Here is a 16,485-nt window from a genome sequence, read left to right as displayed (position 1 = left end):
AGACTCCTGAGGCTTCTTTACTCATTGGAATATTGTCTGCTGCTCCTCATCCCCACGGGCACCAGTGGCACTTTGAGGATGTTGACTGTATCAGTGGTGACTACACAGCTCTAAGGAGAGAGGGTGAAGGGCACAATGGACTTCATGGTGTCTGTGCAGTCCTGACATTGAAAGGCTTGGGAAAGAGCAGGTAGGTTCTGTGGGACAGGGATTTTGCTCTTAGACCAGTGGCCCCCCTTTTCGAAGACTGAGGACATCTGGGAAGAGACAGGATCCACCTGACAAAGCTGGCAGCAGCATCTTTTCCACCAGACTGGGGATCCTGCTGAGGAGAACTTTAAACCAGGACTGACTGCAGAGGGAAATTACAACCTACGGTCAAGTAAGGAAGTGGTGGGCAGGGGTGGACAGCAAAGGGTGCAAGGTGGTAGGTACAAGAGAGACTTCCAGAATAATAAAACAAAATGAAAGAGGATCCACATCAAGGATGTCATATGTACAGAAATGTACACAGTCTGGGAAACAAGCAGGAGGAACTGTAGCTCAGTGTGTGGCCTCAGAAATATGACATTGTTCAAATTACTGAGCTGTGGTTGGACAACTCATGCATTTAGTGTACAAGCTCTTCAGGAAAGACGGGTGAGCGTGTTAGAAAGTTCTGTCAAGTGGACTACCTGTAGGAGACAGAACTTGATCTTTGGATGCATCTGGGCATTGCACCAATGAGTTAAGTATGAGTGAAAATAAATTATTTTCTTAGGTTCTTAGGCAGTTCCCTAAACTGTTTCCTGAATAATAGTAGAAATACAATTTAAATTGTACTAGCAACTTTGGCATACTTAGTAAATGGTGAATCCATATTTTCCAAACAAAAATATCTAATTTCTAATGTAAGTAGAAATGGCAGCTGTTTACCTGACATAGTAATAATATGAAGAAATAAACGTAATTTCAATGTCAAGACAGTGGAAAGATCCTGTGAATTTAGTCAGTATAATGAAAATAATAAACTTTACTTCACTAATGAAACCTTAACTTCTACTTGCAGTATTCTTAAGTGATCTGAGAACAGTCATACTGGAAAGAAATAACAGAGCCTGTTTACAAGATATGGAATATTCACTTTGTTTGACATCTTTTTATATACTTAGAAGTCCTTCTATGGAAAGCACATGAAAGGAAGTCACTACCTTGATAAATTAGAAAAAACAAAAGAAAATTGGTGGCTCTCATCTAAAACCATGGCTTATATAAAGATACTTCATCTTTCTTTACATTTAGTTAGTTATTTGTTTGAGGGAATTAATATGTGTGTAGATTACCAGTAACACAATACACAAACTATTTTTGAAATATGAAAATACAATACAAGTGATGCAGACATTTTGCAGGACAGACTACTGCAAAAGGGCTTTAAACTTCCTGTATGATTCAGAACCAGTAGTAAAGCTTTTAGAATTTCTGCACAGTTCAACAAAGGGATTCCTTCTGAATACTCATGGAAGGGAAGGAACTTCCTGCTCATGTATGAGGAAATATTATGCAAATTGTATATTATAGATATAGGATCTTAACACAGCTGTTCTAATCCTTCTCTATGCTTTCTATTATTTCCATGTTAGTGAAAGGAGCAGCAACTGTAAACTATTTTAATGTGATCTTTTAATGTTCATTATTTGTGATCTCCATTCTTTTGTTTTGCTCCTTTATTCTCCTTGCATTTGATATGATAGGAAGCTCTAAATTACATTGGTATAAAAGCACTTTTCAGCTGCAGAACAGAAGGAAACTCTAAAAGGTCAAAAATTCACCATGAGAATACCATGACTCTTCCCTTAGAATTTTCTCATATTTCTAGCAACACTCATATTTATGAACATATTTTGATCTACTTGTGCCAGGAAAACTTAGTGTTATATTTGTAGCACAACTTATTTCTCATCAGCACTGAATATCTTTATACCTTCAAAAATTTTAGCTTCAAAAAAATTGTAAAAATTCTAACTGAAACTCCACCCACCCTCCTACTTGTAAACCTAATGTGGACTTCTATTCTTCAGGGCTTGTGTAAGTGGTTGTAGTTGCTGTTTCCTCCCTCTGGCCTGCATACACATTTTCAACCTATAGGGACCAGAGGTGCCAGTGGGGGTGATGCATGCCTGTGTCTCATTCTAACACAGGACTTGAAACACATCTGAATCCAAAGGTGGGCAGCACTCTCTGACCTCACATTTTAAACACAGCAAAGTCTGCATAGTGTCTTATAAAATGGGACTATTGGTGTTTGGTTTAGAATGTGCTGATTAGAACATCTAATATTTCTCTGCAGTATTCTAGCCTTGCAAACAATATGTTATTTCAATTGTATCATTAAATAATTTGAAATATATCATTACTGCTTGAGTGTAGTTCAAATCATAAGAGAATCACCTAGCTGCTTACTGAAAATTCTGCCTGTCCTCAGTGTCCTCTGAAATGTGAGGGATAGACTCCCACTTCCTGGGATGCTCACTGATGCCAGGGTTCCGCGTGTAGGCTTCCAGAGCAACAGTAATATCTGTCATTTTGAATGAATACAAATCTCTAACAATCTATGTTTGTACAGTCCCAGTGGAAACATGTGGTGTCAGCTGTGCTCGCAGTACTTTAAAGGCTTTATTAAGTCAGCTGGCAACACACCCTGTCTGCAGGCACTGAATTTTATGGCAAAGAGATAAGAGACTGAACCCTTCTTTTTTTTTTTTTTTTCCTCCCCCCTTCTTTTTTTCTCCTTTCTCATGTCAACTAGCTTTCCAAACCACAGGAAGTGATTTTTTTTTTTTTTTTTTAAAAAGATTATGGGAGTGCTGCTATGTTGTTAATACCCACAATATAGTTTATAGGTGAGCATTTATACCCACCCGCACAGTCTTACACATACACATGTACACACTGTCAAGTACATTTATGCAATCTGATATAAACTCCACTCATCTATTGAGTAAAAGAAGAACTGTATAGAATTTATAAATAATTATAAGAATTTTCTTAACTCATGCAGCCATTTGAAACGAGGCTATGCGAAACTGTGGGAAGGTTCTGGACCATATATCACAGTTAAAAATCCACAGGAACTCTGTCCAGTGGCATTTTAAGGACTATACTTACTGTTTGCTTTAATTTAGACAAAATTGTTTAACTGGTAAATGTTGAAATATTAGTTTGCTTAAGTCATGTTTTGAGAATCAGTTGTTCAAAGACCAAACTTCTCAGTGACATTCAGAATCTTTTCTCTTGCAGCCATTTCGTAGAGTGACGTTTTCTGTTGTGAGTCAGCCTCAGGACCCACATCAAGGGTCATTGCAGAGTTGCTATGACAGCGGTCTGGAGGAGTCAGAAACACCAAGCAGTAAGAGTTCATCAGGGCCAAGACTGGGTGCCCTTCCACTCCCAGAGGACAACTACGAAAGGACTACGCCGGATGGCAGTGTTGGTGAGGCAGAGCATATGGAAAATGGTAGGGGCAAACACGACATTCACACACATAATCTCACTAGCAAGTGATACTAAGTAGATTTTTGAAAGGTCAGTCCAAAACCATAAATAAATATATTAAATAGATAAAACTGTAATTATTATTTTATTTTAAAGTTTGTTAAAATGCAGATATACAAAATAATGGAACATAACACTAGTAATAAAACCAGCACTTTATTTTCTTTACATGATTTAAAAACAATACTGCAGAAGCAGTTAAAACATTGAAAAAAATACCGGTCGAGGGCTGGGGAGATGGTAATTGAATTAAATTCCATTATTTTCCTTTTAGATAAAAGACCATAAAGGAGATGTATTCTCTTTTCCTAGTATTTTTGGTTCAACAACTACTTAGGAAATTTCCCAGCATGTAATAGGTACAGCATCAGCAAAAGAAAGCAGGATTTAAAAGCCCCACTCTAGAGTACTCCCTTTTCCCCAAAAATGTTATATAGTCTGTTTTCAAAATAACACTGTCAACTCCATTCTTCATTATTTAGAAAAAAGAACATTCATTTTCTTCACACTTTATTTTGTACAATACTTTTAGAATATCTGATTTAAATTAAGGGTCTATTTATGTAGAAGGAGAAAATGCTGAATCATTATTTATTCTATAATAATTCTCCAGCTTTGACAAAATAAAAGTAATTTAAATCTCAGGTTTTGTTTTCATTTCTATATAAAGCTATTTAGAATTTTTAAAAAATCTATTCAATTTGAAACGTATTTCATAAAACCTGAATGTTTTACTGTTCTCCACTTATTGGCCTTTATCTAAAATTTTATGAAGTCAGACACTGACTTCAATGTCTTTTCATTTGCCTATAAACAATAAAATAAATTATGGTATATCAAAGCGTATAGATTTTTGAAAATCAACTCAATAATGGATTTGTTAATCCAATTGGAATTGGTAGGTATATGTAAGAAGGGTGGTATATTTTCTGTTACAGAATGAATGAATTAGTTTGACTAAGTGCATGTTTTAGTTTCTCAGAAATTACAGCACTGGATAATTGTTCTTTGGTTTTTGTCTTTTCTGAGATAGACATGTTGACCCAATAAAAATATATTATTTTTCCATGTTAAGATATTGCTAAATCTAGTGTGTATGACTGAAGAATAGCTACAGCAGTCTACATCTGCTTATAATGCATATCCCAACAGCAAATGACTAATTGACCAAAAAGGGTGATGGTATTATCCATCTAAAAAGAAGATATATTAGGTTATGTATGTGTGTAAGTGCGTGTCTATATATTCTTTTCGGTTGTCGATATGAATATATCTCCTTACATTTCATTTTTCTGGGTGTGTGGGAGGGGAGAAAGTGATAGTCGCATTACTAGAAAAATGTCAGAAAAAAAATTTCTACACTTTGTACCTAAGTTGGGATGATTATTTTATTGTATGTTTTGTGGTGAGATTTTGTGGCTATGATAATGAAATTAAACAATTTATTGATTTCCCTGGACATATATCAGTGTAGTAGATTGCTAGACATTAAATTCTGAGTTCAGAAAGTATGTTAAAATGGAGTATGCCCAAACCATATTGGGAAAACTGTAGAGCCACAATTGAATATAATTTTAAATGTATTCAGTAGCCAGTGAAAATCATCACGCTTACTGAAGTGTAATTGAAAATGAAAAGAGCTTGAGTGGTGTCAAAAATTAAAGCAAACCAGTTTATATAAGGTTTTCTGTTGATGCAAAAACTGATATTGCATTCTAATAATTAAAGTATTTTAGACATTACTTTGATTTTTTGAAAGATGGCAATTTATATTTGATAGGATGAATCTGTTGGACTTTTTTTTTAAAATAGTATTGTATAGATGGAAACATAGAGCTAGATAAATATTCCATGAATAAGTGAATGAAAACAAAATTACCATGAATAAAAAAATTGCATGGCAGGACATAAAATAGTAAGAAGGAATTCCTTCTCCTTAATAAAACCTTGAACTGACACCTTTGAAAGGTGGGTGACATTATGATAAAAATTATACTATACAGACTTTTGGATCTTGCTGTTATATTTTAACAAGATTTTAACAGTGGCATGTCGTCTGCCTCCAGAAATTTTTGTTGACGTTAATCTATAAATAAAGACACAACAGGATAAGATATACTTTTGCTCCTTCATATTTTTAATATCTAACATTTGAGTGAGAGTTTTCTGTGATCTGATTCTTAAGTCCACTTGTAATTTAACTATTTTAGGCACAACTGTATTGTTCAAATTCTGATAATGTAATCTTCAATATTAATGGATCATTCTGACAGAAATAGAATTGGAATTGAAATCTGTCAAATGTTCATTTGTCACATTTAATTGGAATCTAGGTAATCTGCAATGTTTAGCTTGGTTAGGTTTTAATCAGAATTCATACTGGATTTTCATTCAGATTTTCCATGGAAACAGCACTTTGGAAGCTATCTTAGTTATTAATTGTTATTGCTTCAAATATTTACCATTTAATTTCAATTAGTGTGAAACAATGCAGTTATAACTAATTACTTTGGAATTCCTTTCATTTTAAAGTTTGAAATGATAGTTTTCAGCACAGTATGCTAAACCCTCCAATACATTTGATACTTTTATTTTTTTGCTAGCTGACTAAGGAAAACAAGTCATTTTTATAGTTAAGGCCAATGTAAGAAGGTTGAGTTCACAGTAAAAGTAAATAGCAAATTCAGCTTTCTGTTTGCTGGTAAGAGGCCTCTTTCTATTTTCTCAGGAGAGGATAAAATGCTGGAAAATAAAAAAAGGATAAGGGGGTTGGTTTTCTTAGAATATGCTGAACATTACCTACCAGCCTACATGACTGTCAGATGTAGATTGAAGTTTTGTTCTTATGATTAGCTGTGGTATCAGATGCAGGAGGAAAAAAAAAAAAAAGGGAGAAGAAAAATGAAATGTTAGCAGATTGACTGTGAAAATTCAGTATGCAACGATCTTGTTAATTAGTAAAATCTGCAGAACCAGAAGTAACTTCTGAGTTAATTTATCCTCTGCCCTTGGAGCTTTCCTTACAAGGAAATTCTGCTCATATGTGCAGCCTTCTTCTCTAATTTTACTGTTAGAATGGCACTGTCTTAATGTAAATTGCACAATAATTTTATCAAGAACTTTTTTATTAAATTCATATGTCTAAATCAAGGGTAAAGACATTACCATGGTAAATGAGTTTCCTGGTCTTTTAGCCATAGCCTTTGGTTTTTGACAATGCCTAATACCACATATCTCAAGGGAAAGTTAAAAAATACTCTTCAAGTTACTGACCTGAAGGCTATCTTTCAACAGGAAATTCCTGTGAAGGGTATCAAAATGGTTTTATTTTTATTTGCTTTTTTTCTCTTATTTAACAGCTTCTGTCATTATGAGGTAAAGATCATGGAAGTATTCCACTTTGCTTTTTAAACATTGTGGATTATTATGTTTTCTTGTAATTTTTCTTTCCACTGAACTGTATCTCTTCCTAGGTTTTTTAGTCTTTGATCATCATGTACCTGTTATTTTTTTCTTTCCATGAACTTCTATTTCTTCTAATGTAGGTAGGGATTGCTGGAGATGTGTTCTCATCACTTGGGGAATGGGCAATACAGCCGTTTCGTAATAATTCCTATGTTATTAATTACACATATGATCTCTAAGCAAAGCTTTGATTTTTCTGTTTCATGTCCATTCACCCTGTTCTATTAGGTCTCCCTCATGTTTCTTGCAGCCGCTTTAGAAATATTTTTTTTTTTTTTTTTTTTCAGATTACTGTATACTTACTATTTTTTTATACATGTAGTGGCCTAATCGGACTTAATTTTTGTTTAATTTAGCTAGACTACCTATAGCAGTGAAACTGCAGTACTGTAGATTTTGGCTTACATGTTCTTCCCTGAAAATTTGTTTCCATTCAGTCATAATTAGACTGCCACACCTGAGATACCTGTGTTAAAGCTAGATCAGGTATTTCTATAGGAACATATCTTTGGTCTGCAGCACAGCATTTTAAGTTAGCCCATGTTTCAGTATCAAATATGTAAGGTTTGGAGAACAACAGTCATCTCTATGAAAGAAAGAAAATAAGGGAATGGTTTACAGCTTCCATTTTTACAGGGGGAGAATGGAGTAAAGAAAGATTAAGTGAAATGTCTGAAGTCACAGAGGAAGTAAGGAGCAGAGCTTTAAAAGGAGCTCAGGGTTTTTGTGATTCAGTTAGTTGACTCCCACGAAGAAATCAGTAGATAAATTACACTGGCTGACACATGAAGAACTAAAAGGCAAGGAAGAGAAGTGCATTATCTTGGTTCATATATTGTGATAATATGCTATGTTCTCAATGATAATTTCAGATTTAGACCATAATTGTCAAAGTTCCACTGTTAATATAGAGAAGGGGTTGATGGTATGTGAGATGATGACTTGAAAATGTGAAAGGAATTTTGACAATTAGTAAATGTAATTAATTTTATTTATAAGAGCATTCTTTTAATTTTACTTCTAAGATGGAATATTACTCTGTTCTCTTGACCAAAGTGTTAATAAAATGAAAAAAAAAACCACATTAGTTTACAGAATCCATGTTTACAGACTCCATTTCCCTTTTGCTTTTTGCAGTGCAAATAAATGCAAGGTAATGTTCTTGAAGATTTAAATTGTAAACATTGCAAACCAGACATTCATTGAGTTACTCCATAGAATTACTGTACTTGTGCAGTTCCCATTATTTTCAGATGTTCTGTTCTCTTGAATTCAGGTCCTAAAATTGCATGTGAATAATTTTGCTTTTAAAACTGTGTCCTGAAAATGTTGTAAGTAGTCCATCTGAGAGGTTGAGTCAGTAAAGGTTTTCAATGTAGTGATTACATGCTAATAGTTCATTTTTCAGTTTGTTTTTTCTTTCAATGATGGTACATCCACTTTTTCTTAAATGTTACCCAGTGTGCATGAAACCCAAAATACCAGAAAGTGCTGCACAAATTATTATATAACACATATACATAAGAATTCTTATCCTTGTTTCTGATAAATCATAACCTATAATTAGTGACACAAAGAACTCTGGATTCTCTATACCTAGCAATATATATAGGTAATGTTTTGGAACACATATATATTCAGTGGTGGATTATGTCTTGAGCCAGTTTGTTTTGAGAATGGAGCATTCAGATAAGATCTGTAAAAAGACATTTAGTAAGAGGAAAAAGAGATTCAGACAGTTTCTAAGACAAAAGACACACTGTGCAGGGATCCCTGTTATACTAATGTGGTCTTATGTAAGGCAGTGAACCTGGCTGGAAAGAACATTGGCTGTTTCCCTCCTTGATTTTTTTTCCTTTTTAGTCTTTTACCATGTTCCTTTAGATGACCTTACCCCTATGTCTGTGAGTTTCTTCAGCAGAGGGATATGCAGTTTGCTAACTTATTTGCACAGTGATACTTTAAGTTTCAAAACAATGTGGTATTTGTTCTTTAAGAGTTATTTGCATTTTGAAGTGTTATATATTTATACTTAAAACAGAAATGAGGGAAGTGTGTTTTGATTGTATTAAAAATTCCTAGTGCTGATATATATTTTTATATATTTTTTTGCTTTATTAGGTTAAGAACATACTACAGAAAGATCAACGATTATTTTAGGTTGTGAATTATATGTCATTGCACTAAGGCTTATTGTATCTTATCTACTGTTCTATGTTTGCATTGTACTTCAAATGCACAGTGCAAAGTAAGGAACCAAATATAGGCGAACTGTGAGCAGAAATAACTCATTGAAGTCACTAGAATAGTATACTGTTCATGTTCTCTCTCGTTAACTTTTTATTTTCCAACACTATCCAGAGAAATACCAACAACTTCTTTATGCTATCTATTCATGAAGTATACCTGACTATTGCTGTGAATCGTTTTCAGCTTGATCAGGATTTTGGCTGCTCAAAGAACTTATGCTTGGATCTGCTGGAATCAAAAAAGGAACACGTACTTCTATATTGGAAAGCCACCCCTACACATTGATAACAAAGCTAACAAATGATTCAACATTTTTATGATTTTCTGAATAGAAGTTATTTCTCTTGCTGTTCTCTGTTGCTTTCCCCTTGTATTTGCTCTAGTTCCCTTTGTGCTTCAGAGTGAAGAATAGCATATGGTTCTTTTTTTTTAAGCTGTATTACAAGATTGCTTCCTCCACTCCTGATTTCAGTATTCTGCTCTTAAAAATAAAATACCTACAACAATAATTGTTCACCACTCTTAAAACCAGTATATTGGTACTGCACAACTTGAACTACCATTTAGTGAAACTCATCTTTCTTTTATTACCTTTAAAAAAGGAAGTCCATATTTACATTCCATCCTTTTATAATCAATTATTTGAAAATGGAGAAAGATTTTAGATTCTTAAAGAGCCATTCCTGCAGTTATATCTGTTAGGACGAAGCAGAGGGAAGGGTTTATATGTGCATGTGGGTGTGCACACATGTACACATCTTAGTGAGTCAGTTCTTACTGCAAATACTCATGAGATCTAGACAGTTGCACTTACATAAATCATCTCATCTATGAATTTTAAATCCATTCACTAAGGTGGATATGAAAGAACAAACTAAACTGAGAAGTGGAGAACCAAGTCATCAGAAGGTGAAGCAGTATGTCCAATGTCATGCTATGAATTGATCTTTCATCCAGTAATTGAGCCAAACACTGCCTACCCCTCAAAAAATAATAATTTGGATACCAACTTCCAGATTGCAGTCAAGTTGATGAGAGTTTTGCTATTGACTTAGCAGAGTTAGGCTTTTGTCCAAGTCCTCCATGCCAGCTGCTAGCTCAGACTGCCTCCCACTGATGCAGACTGCAGAACTCCCTTTGATACTGTCAGAGTCCTGAATGTAGACAGAGGACAAAATGCATTCCAAAATTTACAGACTCAAGGAAGAAGAGACATCTGGTTTATGAATGGAATATTTAACAACCTTTGCATCCAAGGCAGCCTCTTTCCTGGAAAAAAAATCTAATGCAGATAGTCAACAGAAATGTATCTTTTCCTTAGTTCAGAGGAGCCTTTTCAGCATGCTGTATTTTCCCAATTTGCTATTTGTGTTTAATGATAGTTTCTTCAGTTTCCTGGACAACATTAGATCTTTCTGTCCCTTCTAATCTTTGAATACAATGAAGTTCCAAAATCTGTGCTTTATAGGGGTATTTCTTCTCCATTTCAGTGAAAAATAGTTTTCTACTGATGGTTTCCAACTACCATTATATTTATTTATTTATTTAATATTTATTGCAACAAATGTCAGTATTTTGTTATATACTACTTTTATAAAATACACAATCTTACTACTTTGTCTTTCTCATACAAGTTTGATGCTTTGGGTTTGATGTTTTTAAAAGTTGGAGTAGCTTTTCCTTTATGCAAAAAAAGACTGATGAAATTAAGAGAAGAAACTGTATTTTTTCCTTGAGTCCATTTTAAAAAATATCATGTATGAATTACTGATTTAGAACAAAAGTCTGACTGCATTTTCAAAATGGTATACGTGGACTGAAGGGACAAGAACATGACTAATTGACCACAGAGTTGAAACTAAATGAATCATAACAGACACAAAGATCTATTTTTAAAAATCTGCAAAAAAAGTCAAATCTCAAGCATATTAAACTGGCTTGTGCCATCTATGTTATAAAATAAAATGTAAATGTTAACTACTCCTGTTATGTTAAGACTGATTAGAAATGGAGTGCAAATATACAGATAGGTATTACCCCAAGTAATTGATATATTCAATAGTTTCATAAATTGTGTTTTCACATGTAAATTCTCTTCTTACAGTGTTCTCTTTTGTTTATTTTCAAAATAATGTAATTTGTAATAAAGATTTGTAAAATGTCAAGTTCACTGTGACAAAACATAGAATAATGTATAAAAAAGATAGAAGGACTCAGTCTTTCAGTTCTTTTTACATCCCAAACAACATCTTTTTTTTTTTTTTTTTTCAGCCTGTAGCTTATCTAAGCAATTCAAAAAAGTTTCCTGAAGGCAATATTTTTCTTTTTTGTGCTGATGTGTGAATTCAGAGTTAAAACAGCAAGTCTACTTATCTAGTTGCTACTTAACTTAATTCTTCAAGTCTAATCATAATCTGGAAAGGTTCATGGTCCTGGCAGTATTCCTGTGTGCCAGCCTTCCACAGATCTATTAATGAATCCCATATATGGGAAACCCAACCAGTGTATAAAGTCAGACCAAAGATCATCTGGTAGTGAAAACTGGTGCTCAGGGAAGAATATAGCAGGGCAAATAAATTGGTTTGTCTTTCAAATATTCTCCTATATATCAACAGTTTGTGGCTCAGATTCCCTGAGCCACATACAGTGAATGTAATTACCTTTATGGATTTATATACACAAATTTGTCCAGTTTCCATTAGAGTGCATGCAATTATTAATATATCTTTTTCATAATGAAGGTTTTAAATGATTGTGTGTCCCACTAGTCTTGGATTGGACAAAGTTAAAATAAACTTTCTAGTCTGGTAAGGACCAGTAGATATGTATTTTCTAATTTTCTACTTTGCTTTGTACCTATAATGATCTTTGCTGTTGTCTCCAGAAGAACTTTTTTCTTTTATTATTTCATTTTCTGAGAACAGCAAGTAATTTATACAGGAAACCAGAAATAAATAAGGCCTGAAAAACAAAGACTGAAAGGAATTGTGTGTATTTCTTATGTATTTCAGAAAATATTAATGCCAGCTTAGTATGTCAGAATCTACAGAATGGTGTTTAAAGGAAGTAGAAGCTCCAGTACAATATGTGACATCTGGAGTTCTGAAAGTTCTATTTTATAGGAGGTAGTTGCTTTTCAGATAAAAGTAACAATTTCTTTAATGACCATAGGATTTCAAGGCCAGCATAATATAAATTCAGACATTTAAGTATTTCACAATGTTACTATAGTATCACCTGTATGTCCTTTTTTCTTTTTTGCCTTAGCAGCAACGTAGCATTCAATGTGAATGTTAAATGGTTGAATATCTAAAAAAAATAATCATGACATATGCTGGAACAAGATGAATATTGAATAATAAGATTTTTGAGAAATTATACCAATTTATTAGTACAGTAGTTTAAAATAACATTCCAGAGGAGGTTGACTTGTTTTGGGCAAGGAACAACTATAGCAAGAAAACCCCAAAAAAACAAAAAAAGGATTTTAGGCTCCAACATAATTTTTTTTACACAGAAAAAAACAATAGCAAAGTCAACATATATTATGTAAGAAAATCTATTTTAGTAATCTGCCTTTTATAAAAGTGGGTTTTGTTTTGTTTGTTTTGTTTTTTACTGGAGACTGGAGTATTAAATTCTAATAATACTAATTTCAAACTTTATATCACAGTTAACTTGGAACATGTTATTGGAAATAAATTCACATCAGTGATTGACCCACTCATGTTTAAAAGAGCCACCATTCTCATACTGGTTTTAAGAATTATGGAAAGGACAAACAAATCCTTTCACCATACAAAATAACTGAAATTAAGATGAGTGGAAATTTCTATTTGGATGATAGAAGAAGTAAAAGCTAAAGATAGTGAAGGAAGAACAGTATTGATGGAGTTAATTTATTTTGATGGTTGCGTGCTCTCTTGCAACCAAACAAACATGCCCATGCCAGCTTTCCTAACTTCTTTGTCTTAACCTGTTTTTTGCTATATCTAACGAACAAATCAACCCTAGAGAGCCCTGAAGGGGCACTTGTTCTTTTACTAAGCAATCTGCATTATTTCATCAACAAAGGAAGTAAAATCAAAGTATATCATATCTAAAATTGCATGTAAACAAGCCATAAAACAGGCTTGCACTAAAGTGTTTTTGGTTTTTTTTTGGTTTGGTTTGGTTTTTCCTAGGGTTTTATGGTAGATTTGTTTTCTTGATCCAAGGATTTTTTTGTCTTTTTTTCAGAGATTATAACAGTGCTATAAAGGCCAGTAGTCTCTAAAGAGGAAATCTTGGGAAAAGGCTTCTTAAATTAAATCTCAGGAAACCAAAAAGTGTGTGGTACTTGTGTCCTGCTGTCCTAAGATCTTTAAAATGTTTCAGCTACAATATAGATTGTTTTCCTATTTAGGGTTATTTTGCTCACAATTAATTCATATTGTCTTTGAAAAGGAGAATCTGTCTCCCTTTTCAGGGCAGTGAAATGACATTTACATTATCATGAGATGTTAAAATAACATTTATCAGTGGAATTTGACATTGCCAGCTTTTATTATGAAGAGATAGAAAAGGGATCTGACGTAATTTTGCCTTCCACTGACGTTAGCTAATAACAAGAGAATTCTGTTCTCTAAATGAAGAATAGAAACCTTTTTGTTTCCTTTAACAGAATATTTGAGAAATAAATTTATGTATGTATTGTATATTATTAATATTTTTCAGTGTTTAATTCCATTAGCAGTGGTCATCATTCCCTGCTACTGAATTACATCATTTGTGCTAGCATTCTTTTCATATTCTGCCATGTATTACAATAATAATACAGGGATTATTGTGATATGCCAGTAGATTTTGCATCTCTGGAAATGTGTTTGTTTTAGCTGTCTCATACACAGCCACAGTTTAATTACATGAGAGAGTAGTAAAACATTAAACTTCAGTTGTTTTATAGGTTTCTAGTGTTATTTGGGAGAGGAGGGGTAAGGCAGGTGAAACAAGAGCAACCACAAGTGACATTATTATGTATGTTTATTTTTAAAATGCAAGCAATCTAAGTATTGTAGTTATGTTTGAGGATGTCTGATTTAATGCCCCACAGCATGATTAAGATACTGCATTTAATGAAGCTTGATTATTCAATTTTTTTGGGAAAAAAAATGGCCAAAGATATTTAAAATGCAATCTTCTCCTTACAGTTATGTACAAAAAGTTTTTATATATACTGAAAGTTTGTAATAACATAATAGAAATTTAATGATGACATGTAAAGCATATAAGGAAATATTTAAGCTGTCCTGGAGCACTAAAAACGTGATCTTTGATGCATTTGACAATATGTAAGGAACCTGCACAGTATGACTCGCAAACCATACAAACATGAATGGATGACACATCATCCCTGAGATCTTGTTTCCAACATGTTTGTTTACAGAAGTACAGTCAACTGGCAGAGGAAAGAAACATCATGGGATTTGGTTCTACCCTTAACATGCTCAGGCCAGCACTGTCAGATTTTAGCAATTATCATAGGCCTGAGGAAACCTGAAAGACAAACAGGATTTAATAATTTTGACACCATATGTTATCTTTTTTTTTTTTTTTTTTTCTGGAAGTGAGTGTAAAAATATCCATTCTGCCCATAGTTCTCTACCTGGGTGACAGTAAGGGTGGAGCAGAAAGGGTGATAGGACCAAAAATAATCAAATTTTAATCTCTACCAAAACACCTTTGTGTCTTTTTTGATCTGAGGGTCTCAACAGCACTGTGCAAAGGGCATGAATAGAATTGATTTTTACCACTCTTTGTTTCTAACCTATACTGGAAATGGCCATATCTGCAGAATTAAACTTTGGGAAATAACCATGACATAAGAAGCTGGCTAATGGACAGACCCTGGTAAAACAAAGTAGTCTGAGAGTCAAAGAGGAATACATACTAGATTTTGTAAATGGCAGTGCAGAAGACAGGATCTACACTGCCACAGTGCACTGTTCCTAACAAAGGATGTTCCTTAGAGTCATAGCTCACTTGCCAGGAGCATAGATATGGAAACTTGAGACACAGTCAGATCTAATCTCACAAATAGTAATGGAAGAATACTGAAAAACTCAAGATGCCCCCAAAGGTTCAGATAAGTGAATATTTTTCTCCTGCTTTTCTCTTCAAAAGGAAACAATTGCCTGTAGCTTTTACCAGGTAGAGTCCCACATGCTATTGCTCATGCTATGAATTTTAAGTGGAAAAACTTTTCCAAAACATAAAGACCTTATCTTGAAGTTTCTTGATAAAAACTATGTTAACTGAGGAACTTGAGGAAGTTATAAAACTAAAATATTTTCTCTAACACAGTTCTCTGTCTGGTACTGTTGTTTTTCTTGCCATGTGTAACTGACTTTTAGAAGGTGTTTTTTGAGAAGGGCCTAAGTAAAAAAAAAAACTGTACTGACAGGACAGATTTGTTTATTGCTGTGAAGATAAATAGTAAAAGAATTGAATCAATCCCAAGTCAGTAGCAATAGAAAGTCATTACTCTAAGGTGGCAGTTAAGTGACTTCTATAAAATAACAGCACTTGGAGAATATTACCTATTAGAGAGGTGCTTATGCCCCCAAAAGTGTTAACTAGCATCCTGGTTGAGAATGTCAGCTAGGGAAAGAAGATAGCTATGAACAACTAAGGTAAAAGTATCTGATCCAAAGTCCATTAGTCTTTGAATGGCAATGGTTCCCAAATGCTACTGTCTTGTCTAGGTTTATATCATGGACAGAGTGTTCTCTGTTTACTCAAAACCTGGCACTTCTCATCAGCACTAGGTTTATGTGGGAATAAAAAAGCCACCTAGGATTTAATTTCAACAATAGATTAAAATAGTTCTAGTAAACAGAATCATAGTGAAGGAGACTAGTCAGGGCATAAGCTTCAAAGCAGAATGGCTTCCTGTTTCTTCTAGCACTTGTATTAACCTAATTTTAAATGTTCTTAAGTGAAGGGACTCCTTCAAGTTCAGATCATCCCAATATAAAGAAGTTTTGTAATGCTACTATGATTTTAAAATGCTAACTGTTGTCTCGTGGAACGTAATGGTACTTTATAGAAGCAGAACTCAGGACTGCTTGCATTTATTAGATGAAAATAAATTTGGTTGTTCTCTGCCAAGAAAAGATGGAAAACAGAATGGAATGAACAAGGGGGTTTTTTCTACTCTCAAGATTTTCAAGCAATTCTGCTCTTCTTCAGAAATAA

General features: G+C 33.7%; 1 protein-coding gene across 1 annotated transcript in view; it reads left to right on the top strand.

Annotated features, from left to right (window-relative positions):
- PCDH7 (protocadherin 7) overlaps positions 1 to 16,485 on the top strand; it is a 286,687-nt gene that overhangs the window by 130,427 nt on the left and 139,775 nt on the right. Inside the window, exon 2 of the mRNA XM_032990321.2 lies at positions 3,280 to 3,496. Coding sequence (XP_032846212.2) covers positions 3,280 to 3,496 — 217 coding nt within the window. The remainder of the gene's footprint in view (positions 1 to 3,279; positions 3,497 to 16,485) is intronic.

This window comes from Tyto alba, unplaced genomic scaffold (genome assembly GCF_018691265.1).
Source record: "Tyto alba isolate M040663 unplaced genomic scaffold, T.alba_DEE_v4.0 Super-Scaffold_6, whole genome shotgun sequence".
Lineage (NCBI taxonomy): Eukaryota > Metazoa > Chordata > Aves > Strigiformes > Tytonidae > Tyto > Tyto alba.
Note: the sequence above shows the minus strand (reverse complement) of the source record. Positions and strands in the feature narration are given on the sequence as shown.